At 35.9% G+C, this 13,133-nt stretch overlaps 1 protein-coding gene across 1 annotated transcript in view; it reads right to left on the bottom strand.

Moving 5' to 3' along the window:
• The window catches only part of LOC307148928 (CUB and sushi domain-containing protein 1), an 838,966-nt gene that overhangs the window by 78,520 nt on the left and 747,313 nt on the right, over positions 1–13,133 (bottom strand). Inside the window, exons 41-47 of the mRNA XM_079854872.1 lie at positions 8,416–8,625; positions 5,447–5,635; positions 4,115–4,292; positions 2,463–2,608; positions 1,877–1,957; positions 1,662–1,775; positions 664–852 (exon numbers count right to left, since the gene is read on the bottom strand). Of these exons, the coding sequence (XP_079710998.1) occupies positions 664–852; positions 1,662–1,775; positions 1,877–1,957; positions 2,463–2,608; positions 4,115–4,292; positions 5,447–5,635; positions 8,416–8,625 (1,107 nt within the window). The remainder of the gene's footprint in view (positions 1–663; positions 853–1,661; positions 1,776–1,876; positions 1,958–2,462; positions 2,609–4,114; positions 4,293–5,446; positions 5,636–8,415; positions 8,626–13,133) is intronic.

The following is a 13,133-nucleotide window of genomic DNA, read 5'->3' on the forward strand; positions in this document are numbered from 1 at the left end:
ACACTTTCATTAGTATTAACTTATAATTTTAACAAGCTAGTTTGCTAACATACTATTATGTTATCATGCTAACAATAGTATGTTATACAGCACTTGCTGTATAAGTGCAACAATATAAAGATTTTATTTACTCTCAAATCAAGCCGCATGCACCACTTGTCACCATGATGGTAACTATCCTAAAACCAACATTAACAGAAATTCTTCCAAATTAGCATAACAAAACATTAATCAATACTCAATCTCCCACTTAACATTAATCTTGCACAAAAAACACATTATATTACACTTAATTTTAGCATTTACTCTCCCATTCAAGTGTCATCGGCAAAGCATGCTGGGAAATAGACATCCCAGCCATTTCAGTTAAACTTAAGTTTGTTTAAATTAAAATAAATAATTTCAATAAACTCAAAATAATGAAACAGTTCAGTTTACTTAAAATATATCAGTTCTGTGAACTTGAAAGAAAAAGAAAGTGCTAAATATTCATAAAAGTTAATTTGACTGAACTAATTAGTTTAATTTAAGTTTGTCCTACTCAAACCAATTAATTATTTTGAGCGTTAGGGTTTACAGTGAATAAGAGGAATAGAAATGGATGTATGGATAAAATAATCAATAACATTCCATCTGTACAGAGGAAACAAAAATAACGTTTACCATCAAAAATCTCCAGTTCATCAAACTGCTTCTCGCTCTGGAACATTTCCACATAAATGGAGATGGTGAAGGAAGGCTGCACTCTGATGATCCAAGAGCAGGTCTGGGAGTTGGGGTAGTTTTTTGGGAAGCCCGGACTCAGGATCACACCAGAGGAGGCAGATCGCTCCTCATTTGCAGGACACTGAGCTGTAGGGTAGATACAGCATCCACAGGAATCATGGGTAATATTATTACAAATCGCAATGTGGTTTTCCAACAAACAAAAATGCAAGCTCCAGAGTATTCCAGTAAAGACAGTAAAGTTTAAAAACTTTCTCTAGCATGTGCAGTGCTTCTCCTGGATTCACCTCAGGGGCCGCGAGCCTTGGTTTGAGGAAGCAACAAAGTGAGTTGAAGCTTTTTGTTAATCCGCCTTGTGGGTGGGAGGGTGAAGGAAACAAACCAGGAGAACTATTGCTTCTTCATGGCATTGTACAGAAAGTACAGACAAGCCAAACGGCTCAAATTTACAACTGAAAGCTTTGCCGAGGATAACTGGAAGTTTTTTTTTTTTTTTTTTTTTTCTCTCCCTTGCTCCCAAGGCAGCTGTCGGCTACTGTCTATTTGTTACCATACAACAAAACAATGTTGCTTCTGGGGCTTCGTGCCATCTTTTTATGGATTATATTTTTATAAGCTTTGATTACAAGAATCACACTAATGATTCAGCATCTTTATTATTTCTGATTATTAATCCCCAACTGTCTTTATTTATTTAAGTTAAGTACTCTCTTTTGGATGAGTTTTGTAACTACCATTATTCAATAGAATCTTGTTACTGTAAAATGGTGCTTTATTTCTGTATTACCATACAAAAAAAAAAAAAAAAAAAAACTAGGAACTAGAATGTTTGTAAAGTTTTAGGCTTCATGCTGCATCAAAGTCACTTTTCTATAATCATGACGGTTGTGAAATATATACCTCACATATTTATTAGGTCTTTTTTTTAAACTAACCTTCACATGCTGGTGGTGGTCCCTCAAACTGCAGGTGAGAGTTCAGCTTACATGTGACCTCATTGCTGCCAACCAATGTAAATCCAGGAAAGCATCGATACCTCACAATATCACCTGCAAGGTCAGTAAGAAGAATTCAACATTTTTCAATATTTTTTGTTATATTCAATATTCATATCTTTGACATTCTTTCACAAATGGCCAGCTGTTCATACCGATTTCATAGTCCTGGTCTTCAAATAATATCTCTGCTTGTTCAACAATAGGGGGAGGAGGGCATTTCTTGAGCCGATAAGCTAAGGAAATGAAAAAAGAAGTTTTGAAGCAATTTGACTTCTCATTTACCTTTATAAGCATGACATGACACCAAACAACCCACCTAGAGTATACATTACACATAAGACATGTGACAACATACAGTTCTATGAATCAACATACTGAGAGCCCTCTCAAGAATACAGAGTTGTATTTAAACCACCCATCTACAACTCACAAATATGCCAGACTTTTTCTGAAATGAAAGTTGAAAGATTAGATGAAAGGTTCATTTTCACATGATTTTCCTATGCTCTTCGATGCATGCCTGCATGCTGACACTTGATATCAAAGAGGCCAAAGGAAGCTTCAATTTTTGACTCTTCTAATCTCCTGAAATAACGTGATGTCATCAGAAGCAGCCGTCATGCCTCCTTAGTGTATGAAAACAAGTTGAATCCCATGCTTCAAATATATTTCGAGCAGCACTTTACGGTATGCATTGCATTTCAGCTGCAACATTTTTCATTTGAAGGAGAAACTAACCATGGAAATTGAGTACAAAGAATCCACTTGTCGAGAAGTCGCTGTGGAACTTGATAAGAACCTGACTGAAAGTGCTGTAGGCTGACTCGAGGGCTGTGTTGCCGCTGAAAATCCCCAGCTGCGGGTAGCTTTGCTCTGGGCCGTCCCTGGAAGAGGGAAACTTGCATTGAAATTACATTACAACTTGTGATCCTGCCATAATCTTCAAAAGTTACAGTGAGATTGTGCTGACTTTTGAATAAAAGCATTACATTACAGACCAGCTTGAACGAAAACAGTAAAAATGATGACTTCACAGACTAGTCCGCTTGTTTAATGACTTATGAAGATGAACAGCCGATATTGCTGGGAAAGCGCCGAAGAAGTATATTTCCATATTATTTTCATCAAGTCAGTACTGTTTCAGATTATTCAGTAGAAATTACAACATTTTCTTCTGTGGTCTGTTATTATTAGCAAAGCTGTTATTATTCCTCAAAGATATATATATATATTGGTGTAATTAGTGGTTTGGTTTAGTCATTTAAAAAAAAAAATACTGTATTAAAAAAACTGTATAACAATAATATAGAAAAAAGTAATTACTTAGAAAGTACAACATCTTACTACCCCCGTATTAATGGCAGGCTATTAATTGTTAAAGGGTTAGTTCACCCAAAAAAAAAAATCAGGAAACTCTCGGATTTCATTAAAAATATCTTAATTTGTGTTCCGAAGATGAACGTAGGTATTACAGGTTTGAAACAACATGAGGGTGAGTAATTAATGACAGAGAATTATATTTTTGGGTGAACTAACCCTTTAATGGCAGAGTATTAAAGCCACAGTATGTAAGTTTCACAGCTAGAGGTCACTTATTCAAAACGATAACAAAGACATAGCTTGATGACACAGTGACAGAGCGTGAAGTCATGGGATTTGTCGTGTTCACCTCCAGAGACATTTTTGCTTTATGGGGTTACCTTTGGCGATGGAACCCACAGCAAAAGATAGTGAATAATTGTGGTCCATCACGAATGTGCAAAACAAACAAATGATTGTCGGCTTTGACGCAACATTTTTTTTCAGGGACCGCACTGTGTTCCCATAGTGTCTACTGACAGCTAAGGGGGGATATGACGCCATTGACGGGCCATGTCACTGGTTAAAATTGCGGATTTCTCTGGATTTAAATACTGTTGGAAACATTTGGGATAATGTAAGTACATAAGCCAATATAACAATGTTCTAGTGGTTTTGGGATATTTTGATGCAAAATTGCACATATTATACCTTTAATCGTTATAGTAATTAATTGTCTAAAATGCATGTAAATGTAAATGCATATATGTATGTGTATATATATATATATATATATATATATATGTGTGTTTTTTTTTTTTTTTGTTTTTTTTTTCTGAGAATTACCCCAATGCCTTTGAGTGAAAAGCTTCACAACTTCTTAGACAACTGAATTTTCTTGAAATCTTGCTTTGCACAGTGACTACAGACTACAAATATTGGTAAACAAAGTGGAACTCGCAACAACGATTTGCCTGACGAACAACAACAACAGCAGCAGCATTAGTCTAGTCTGCAAGCTTAAATAATTGTCTTGTCCTCATCTCAGTCTGATTTTTGCCAAATGACTCGTTAAATGGAGCTGTGCTCACCAGACGGCGATATAGTCAGTCACAGGCTCAGTTTGGAGCAGGGTGAAGTTGATGTAAACTCCATGACCATGAGGCACGGTGATGAGCCAAGTGCAGTCCTGAGAGTCTGGGTACTCGTTTGGGTACTCTGGAGAGAAAATGGTGCCGTTTGGAGCCGTCACGTTGTAGCCACAGGGAGCTGTGTGCAGATAAGCATTACTCAACCATGACTGCATTAGTAATCTGTCTTTCAGAATGACAGCAAATGTTAAACACCAGGGAATGGAGCAAAATCTGAATGTTAGAGGAATAACTCACCCAAAAATGAAAAGTCTGACATTATTTACTCACCCTCATGTTGTTCAAAACCCATATGCTGTAAACTGCACACACACGCCCCCCCAACACACACACCCACCACCCGCCGGCCCACAAAATTCATAATTCTCCAAAAAGGACTAAAAGCACCATATAGACACTATAGAAAAAAAAAAAAAAAGACCAACAAACCTATTGTATGACTTCATGAGACTTTGAATATAGAGCCCGGAGTCATATGGACTACTTTTAAGGTGCTTTTCTAATGTGTTGTTGTCCTTCTTTTGAGCTTTACCGACTTCACTATGAAGTGTTGTTGTATGGGGAAAAACACAGCTTACAGATTTTGGAATGACATGAGGGCGCTTAAACAATGACAAAATGTTATTTTTTGGTGATATACTCCTATAAAGACTCCTGTAGCAGAGAGTGCTGTTTCATTTGCAGATGAGTGAAAACTGAAGAAGAGAACAAAACATTCCTGAGGCTGCAAGAAACAACATGGATAGAAGATACCGGCATAGAGTTCACAACACAATAACACAGTTAGGAAAGAAAAAAAAGGCCCAAAAGTCTTTGCAGTTCAGATTCCCTGCAAACGGAAGCCTGGGAGAAACAAGTTGAGCGACTGATCGATAATAGACAGGTCGGCTTTCACACTACACTACCCACGCTAATCATCAAGGCTACAATTTAGAACAGCTCCCAGTAGCCTATGTCTCCACTGTTCAGGTCTTCAAAGACTGTTTTAAAGATGGTTTTAAAACAAAATGGCTCTTATTGTACTAGTAATACAAAGTAGTAACACTTCAGTTAAAGAGCATAGTTAAAAAGGCATTTGGGAGTGTACTGATAATACCTTTGTAAGTCTTGAAAAGTCAGAGCATTTCTAAAGCTTTCTGTTTCAAAGTATGGGCAAAGGCGGCTAAAAATAACAGTGTGCTTATCACAACACAACTTGAGAAACTTAAAGAAATGCTAACAGGGATAGAAGAAAAAATAACACATTTCTTTCCTTTCTTCCCTTTCCTTTACCTTCACAACGAGGAAAGGGTTGGTTCCACTTCCTGTTGATTCCGTGCTGGCATGTTAACACAGGGTGGCCCACCAACACATATCCAGGGAAGCATTCAAATGTTATCGATTGGCCTGCATTGAAATCGCCGTTGATGATGTATCCATTGTGGAATGGATATGGGTCTTGACAGTTTTGTAATTCATATGCTAAAATAACAAAAACAAAACAAAACAAAACAGAACATATGAATATCTGTATGTCTGGAAGTGGAAGTATGATATTTCCACCCTCATGTTGTTCCAAAACCCATCTTTTTTAAAACATAAAATAAGATGTTTATGCGTCATAGAAAGAAAAAAAAAAAAGTCAATAAAATGGGTTTGGAACGATATGGAGGCGAGTAGATTATGACAGAACTTTCATTGTTGGATGCATTTGTTTATTCCTTTATTTATTTACACTGATAAACAATGATTTTTTAGTGAAGTAAATACTACAGAAAAATCTAAAGTTATTTCTACACTGAATAAGTTAGTTCAGGCAAGAATAATAATAATAAAAAAAAAAAATATATATATATATATATATATATATATATATATATATATATATATTAGTACTTGAACTTAAAGCTCAAACTTAAAAGTATATTTTACTGGGAATTGTTTGTTATGTTTACATTAATGATTCTTCAAGTAAATATCAAAGTTATAAAATGAAGTAACACCTGCTTAACTTCCTGATACTAGTGCTGCTCACATCATGCAATGAGGTATTAATAAAAATGCGGTAGAATTTTTCACTGTTTTTAAGTTGTATTTTCACTGTTTTGTTGTTGCTTTTGTCGTTAGGTTTAGTTCATTTTCTAAAACAAGAGTTCATTTTCTACTCAAACTGACCCATTCATACACAAAAACTATCCAATAAATGTTACCGTTATTGTGTACAAAGACTGTTCAGTTGGGTACCTCATTACCTATATTGTGTAAATATGTTGTCTTATAGATTAATAAGTAGAAATTACTCAAACTCTGGTGACACTTTATTTTGATGGTCCAGTTTAGACATTCTACTAACTATTAGTAACTTTTCAACTACATGTCAACTACCAGTCATTAGAGTATTCATAGACAGTCTTAATATCGGCTAACACTTTATTTTGATGCGCCCCTAATAGACATTCAACTGACTATAAGTCACTGTAACTACATGTCAACTTAGTCTACTTACCCGAAGCCTAACACCTAACCCTAACCAAACAGTCTACTAACCGTCAACTGCAGTCTACTAATATTTTAATAAGAGTTAGTTGACATGTAGACGACAATTTACTTATAGTTACTAGAATGTCTAAAAATGGACCATCAAAATAAATTAACCCAAACTGACCAAGTTAAATTGACTTATTCGCTTTGTTAATTTTACATAACTTAGTTAAGTAGATTTTACTTAATTCCATACATGTAAAATTTAAAATCTAAGTAAATTGTACTTGTCGTTTTTTCCTTTTTTCTTCCATTTCCGAGTTTCCTTTTCAGACGCAACATTTATGGGAGAAGAGTTTTTAAATGAATCATGTGAGGTGATTTACTAAGGTTTGCACTCGCCAATTTACTGGTATTTGCGCCATTATTTACCGCCCTAAAAAAAAAGCATGGGTATTTTGATGGTCCCTTTAGAACATTCTGATGACTACAAAAAACTTTTCAACTATATGTCAACTAACTCATCATTAGAGTATTAGTAGACTGTCTGCTTAATATCTGTTAACTCTTTATTGTGATGCTTCCCCAACTGACATTCTACTGACTATAAATAACTCTAATGAGAGTCAGTAGACATGTAGGTGCAACATTACTTATATAGTCAACAGACTGTGTTGAAGGGACCATCAAAATAAAGTGAAATCAAAGCATGTCTTAAACCAGATGTTAATTTGCACTGCTCTTGGTAGATTGAGTTGGTCATTATGGAAATGATCCGGCTGCGTCTGTGTTCTTTAATTTGCACGTCATCAGTAGATGCATCAATAGATGACAATTTACACTAGCCCGCTAATTTTCACTGTTTAGTAAATCTGGTCCATTATTTAGAGATATAGAGTGACAACTGATATGCATATTTTGCTCAATTCGGGCCTCTGAAAATTGAGGAGTTTTTTTCCTCCTCGAGTATGAGCTCCATATTCATCATATTATGTGGCCCATAAAAACCTGATGTATCAAATATCGTACAAAACATAAAACATATATGCAATCTTTTATGCTAATTTAAATGTCAAGGGTTAAGATAGTGCTAATTGATTAGTGCCCAAATTATAAAATTACTAAAATATTTTTTGATTTAATAAATTTCAAATTGGGAAACATTCATTAACGAGACTAAAATAATGTTTCAAGGAATTTATGACAAACATACAAGCAACATCAACGTGCTGCAAATCTGAGTTTCGTCATCAGTTCAGTGAAGAAGCAGAAAGCTTGTCAAACTAGCATACGTGCATCTCCAGACAGCATTTCAAGTGCAGTGCTTATGATCAACAGCTTTATAATCATATTATTTCATCCTGCATTATTGTTTGTGTATCAAAACATGGCATCAGTATTCCCCTCCGTCTGCCAACACAGATCAAGGCTAAGCCTGGCTCTTTTCAACTCAGTCTAGAGTGGATAAGAAACAGAGAGAGACAAACTGTTTGACCTAAAAGTGAGGAGACCAGACAATGGTGAGTTATTTATATCGAGTGGAATCCAAGTGCACATCCAAATGCACCATCTTATTGATTTTGAAATGCTTTCAAGACCCCAGCTGTCATAATGGAGTGTCCTCCCAGCGATCTCAAAGGAACTGAATCTTTAGATATTTCCAATGATCCTGGTAAAAGGCCGTCACTCCCACACGAAGGGCCAATACAAAATCAAGGACGGCCAATGTCTTACAAGAGAAGAAAGTGCAGTATGCAAATTGAAGATGGAGTGTCACCCACCTTGATAAGTGAGTTTGAAGCCCTGTCTGTTTTCAGAGTGGTCGCTGTAGAAGTGGATGACGGTTTCGTGCGTGCTACTCAGCAGAGGGGGCGGCAGTTGGCTTCCACTGAACTGTCCAATCAGAGAGCTGCTGTGGTGCGGCCCGTTGCGAACCTCTAAAAAATCATGGTTATCTTCAGAGGTGAAGTTGAGAAATTGGATGTGTGCCCCTGTGGAGTGAGAGGTCACATGTTAGACTTTCACAGTGTCAAACAGGCTGTGCATTTTGTGCATAATTTACATAAGGAATGTCTTTAAAGTGACAGGCTTTTTTTAACCATTGACTCTGACAGGCCTGTACAGACCTGCTGTTTCTGCTGCTCTGAGACACTGTTAATTGGTGAACCGTTTTTCCCTCATGTTCATGTGTGCAAAAAAAAAAAAAACGTATTTATGTTTGCTCAGTAATTGGCTCCATGTGAACTGTGATATTGCTGGAAAACAGGAAGGAAACTAATATATTACTAACAAACTGATCTTGATTCAACAGAATACATTGCACTTGTCAGAATCTATGTGGCCATCATCTAAAAAAAAATTGAAAAAACAATTTAAAAAAAACTATTTTATTTCGACTTATGAAACATTTATTATTTAAAAATATTAATAATTCAAATTAAAGACATGTATTGTTGCATTTTTTGTTTATTTTTTCAAAATGCGGACCAATTGTCTGATAGCACAACTGAATCATTTAAGTATTAAAGGGTTAGCACCCCAAAAATGAAAATTGTGTCATTATTTACTCACCCTCATGTCATTCCAAATTTTTAAGACTTTTGTTTATCTTCGAAACAAAAATGAATATATTTTCTATGAAATTTTAACTTTGACACTTCAAAAAGTTCATAAATACAGTAAATGTAATCTATATGAATTAAATGGTTTCATCACAGTAAGTCTGATTAAGAGATGATTGCTTTACTGTATATAATGAACAGATTCAATTTAGGCTTTTTCTTAGTTCAAAAGTGCTTGTTTGACACACAAGAGCCAATATGGTTTGTTATTGCAAGTAAAAAGATAACTTTTAATCTTCCCTTTGCCATATTTCATGTGCTCTATGTATGTGTTTATATATTAATAAATGATTAAATTAAATCAATACATTAAGCAACTTCTTAGTGTCTCTTCAGAAGACTTGCAATCAATCAATTAAACTTGATTCATATGGTTTGTGTATATTATGTCTTCATGAAATTCTTTTTTTGGTTGCATGGAGTATCAAGGTAATGAACTAACAGCTTATACATTTGGAATGACATGACCCCGTCTAGCTAGCGCACTTCCCATAATATTTACGCATCAGGTCAGTAGGCGGAGCTTGTGGCTGTTCGATCCCTTATGAGCCGGTCAAATGCGTTTTCGACTTCCTCTGGAAGTGGTAAAAAGCGGACAAATTTACGTAAGACCCCGTTTACACTGGTATTTAGCGTCATCCACTTATGATACGATCGACCAAAATGCATCTTAAAGGATTAGTTCACTTTCAAATGAGAATTAGCCCATGATTTACTCAGCCTCAAGCCATCCTAGGTGTATATGGCTTTCTTTTTTCAGACGAATATAATCGGAGCTATATAAAAAAATATCCTGGCTCTTCCTAGTTTTATAATGGCAGTGGATTGCAACCAACAGATTGAAGCTCAAAAACGTGCATCCATCTGTCATAAACAAAGTTCATGCGGCTCCGAGGGGTTAATAATAGCCTTCTGAAGCAAAATGATGAGTTTGTATAAGTTAATATACATATTTAAAACTTTATAAAGTAAAATAACTAGCTTCCGGCCAAATGAACATACGGATTCCACCTACGTCTAAAGCGCAACTTATGCGAATAATGCGACGTACTGCTGATTTTTACGCTACGCCATGATGTACTACGCTACTTCTGACGTTACAAGTTGCGTAAGTTGCGAATTAGGGGCAAGTAGACTTCATATGGCCATTTGGCCAGAAGCTAGAATTTTACTTTGTAACATGTCAAATATGAATATTTTTCTAACACAAACTCATCGTTTTGCTTCAGAAGGCCTTTATTAACCCCTCTGAGCCACGTGAATTTCGTTTATGACATATGGATGCACGTTTTTGAGCTTCAATCTGTCGGTTGCAATCCACTGCCATTATAAAACTTGGAAGAGCCAGGGTATTTTTTTAAATTTAACTCCAATTGTATTCGTCTGAAAGAAGAAAGTCATATACACCTGGAATGGCTTGAGGGTGAGAAAATCATGGGCTAATTTTCATTTGAAAGTGAACTAATCCTTTAACACCAGGTGTAACAGGGCCAAATTCTGGGCCGGCCCTGACTACACCAGAGCTGCATATTTCAGGTTCTGTTGCTGTCACTGAAATTCATTGTGTGTAGAGTTAATACACCAGTGTGAAATTTTACAATTACGCACCATTAACTTCACCGCATCTTCAACAATTATTCAGTCTTTGTCTCCAACTAGATGATTTGAACTTAATATTTGCAACATAAAAGAAGATGGTTATATAATACGACAACAAAAGTATCAAACAAGTCAGCCATTTTCACTGAAAGCATGTGTCGCTCTGAGACGCCTAGGGCAGCTCTTTTAAAGATTAGCTTTATTGTCATTCTGATGCGGTGCTATCCCCTAACTGCACTTAACTCTACCTATTCAGACTGTCCTAAAAGCTATAATCAGCACCCACAAAGCCATCTGTGTGTCTTATTCAAATGATTGTAGCCTGTTAACAGTGAAAGCTAATGCATTTTTGCTACACAGCACAAACATGATGGTTCTTGCTCTTGTTTGTGCAGTGGCTGCTTGATAAGGCAGAAAATTGCTTTTGGATATCTCAATGTTACATTGTTTTCTTCCAAGTTAGAGGGGGTCGGAGAAGAAATAGTTGTGCTCCAGGATAAGTGTGAATGGCTTTTTTTTTTTTTTTTAAATGACATGCAATTGCCTTGTTAACAGCTGGAATGGTTTCTTTGTTCTCAACTCATTTGAACTGTGAGGCGGGAGAGAGCAAATGGGCTACGACTAAATGACTTGCGTCGACTGCCAAAGTCTCAAACAACATCTTAAAATTTCAGATAAATTAAACCAAATAACACTCTTGTGTCAAGTGTCAGAACATCAGATAGAAATGAAGTATTACTTTGTGTCTGTCGGTATTCAGCAAGATGCTATCTGCTTTTTGGGTAAATACCAGATGCATGAGTCTACTCATGCAATTAGTCTGCTTAGTCAATCGGTGTCATTAATGAAACACGAGTGAATTTCTATGTGAAACGTTCAGGAAATCACTCTTGCGCAATTGTCACATTCAATTCAATGCTTTTGTTCCATCAATGAGACTCGCAGACTAAACAAACTCATGAACACTGTCAAAATAAATTGTGTGGGTTCAAACAAGAGCTAGCTTTACTCAAATATTGACATTTTAACTATTATTTCCTGAAAAAAAACAAAGACGATGTAAGACTAAAATACTATGTAGGCTCTATTAAATGATTTCTCAAAAAACATCCATTTTTTTTTAACAGTTCTTTAAAATAAACAAAGCAATTAGCCAAAATGAGATTTTCTTGATGGAGGAAAAATGTGCCGATTTTGCAGCCCTCATGCTACTGAAAAACGTAATGTCAACATGATCTTGTGTCCCCTACATAGGATAAGATTTTGAAGAATAGATGGATGGATTAAAGGTAGGGTAGGTGATTTGTTCAAGGAACATTTTTTGTTATGCTGGTTGAAAGCCTTTTCCCTGCCCTGCCCTGCCTTCTCCTGATAGCAATTACTAAGCTAAGTGGTCTAAATATATTTATATATATCTTGTGGAAGGCGTAGGACCATTAAATGTTGGTCCAATCAATGCATTGCTCAAACATGAATTGGGGCTCAGGTCAGGAAGCAGACAGACTGGCTAAAACAACCGTCTGCCAGCTGTCTCACGTCACCAAGGTCAGATAAATCCCATCACATAGAGACTCTTTCACCTAGATATCATCATATAGAGACTGTGTCTGTTCCCCAAATTAGGACATACAAAAAACTTCCAAACCCATGTAAGGGAAAAAATTGAATTGATGTTCAACAAATAAAAAACAGATATAATACAAATGATCAAATGATAAAGCTTGGGTTGCTGAATATTCGATCCCTTACTTCAAAAGCACTTATAGTTAATGATATTATTACAGACTATAATCTGGATGTGCTGTGTTTGACAGAAACCTGACTAAAACCAAACGATGACATGACTTTAAATGAGTCCACCCCCCCCAAGATTACAGTTATAAACATGAACCTCGTCTGAAAGGCAAAGGGGGAGGTGTTGCTGTAATTTATAGTAATATTTTCAAAATTACTAAGAAGTCTAATTTCAAATATAATTATTTTGAAGTGTTGGTGATTAATGTAACAATATATAGTGTAAATGATAAATCACGTTTGAGATTTGTGCTGGCTACTGTATACAGGCCACCATACAGACTTTATCAAAGAATTTGCTGACTTTCTATCAGAGTTAGTACTGGCTGCAGATAAAGTCCTAATTGTTGGTGATTTTAATATACATGTAGATAATGAAAAAGATGCTTTGGGATTGGCATTTAAAGACATTCTGAACTCTATTGGAGACAACACGTGTCAGGACCTACTCATTGTCGTAATCACACTCTAGATCTAATATTATC

The sequence above is a fragment of the Squalius cephalus genome, assembly GCF_949319135.1.
Source record: "Squalius cephalus genome assembly, chromosome: 21".
Lineage (NCBI taxonomy): Eukaryota > Metazoa > Chordata > Actinopteri > Cypriniformes > Leuciscidae > Squalius > Squalius cephalus.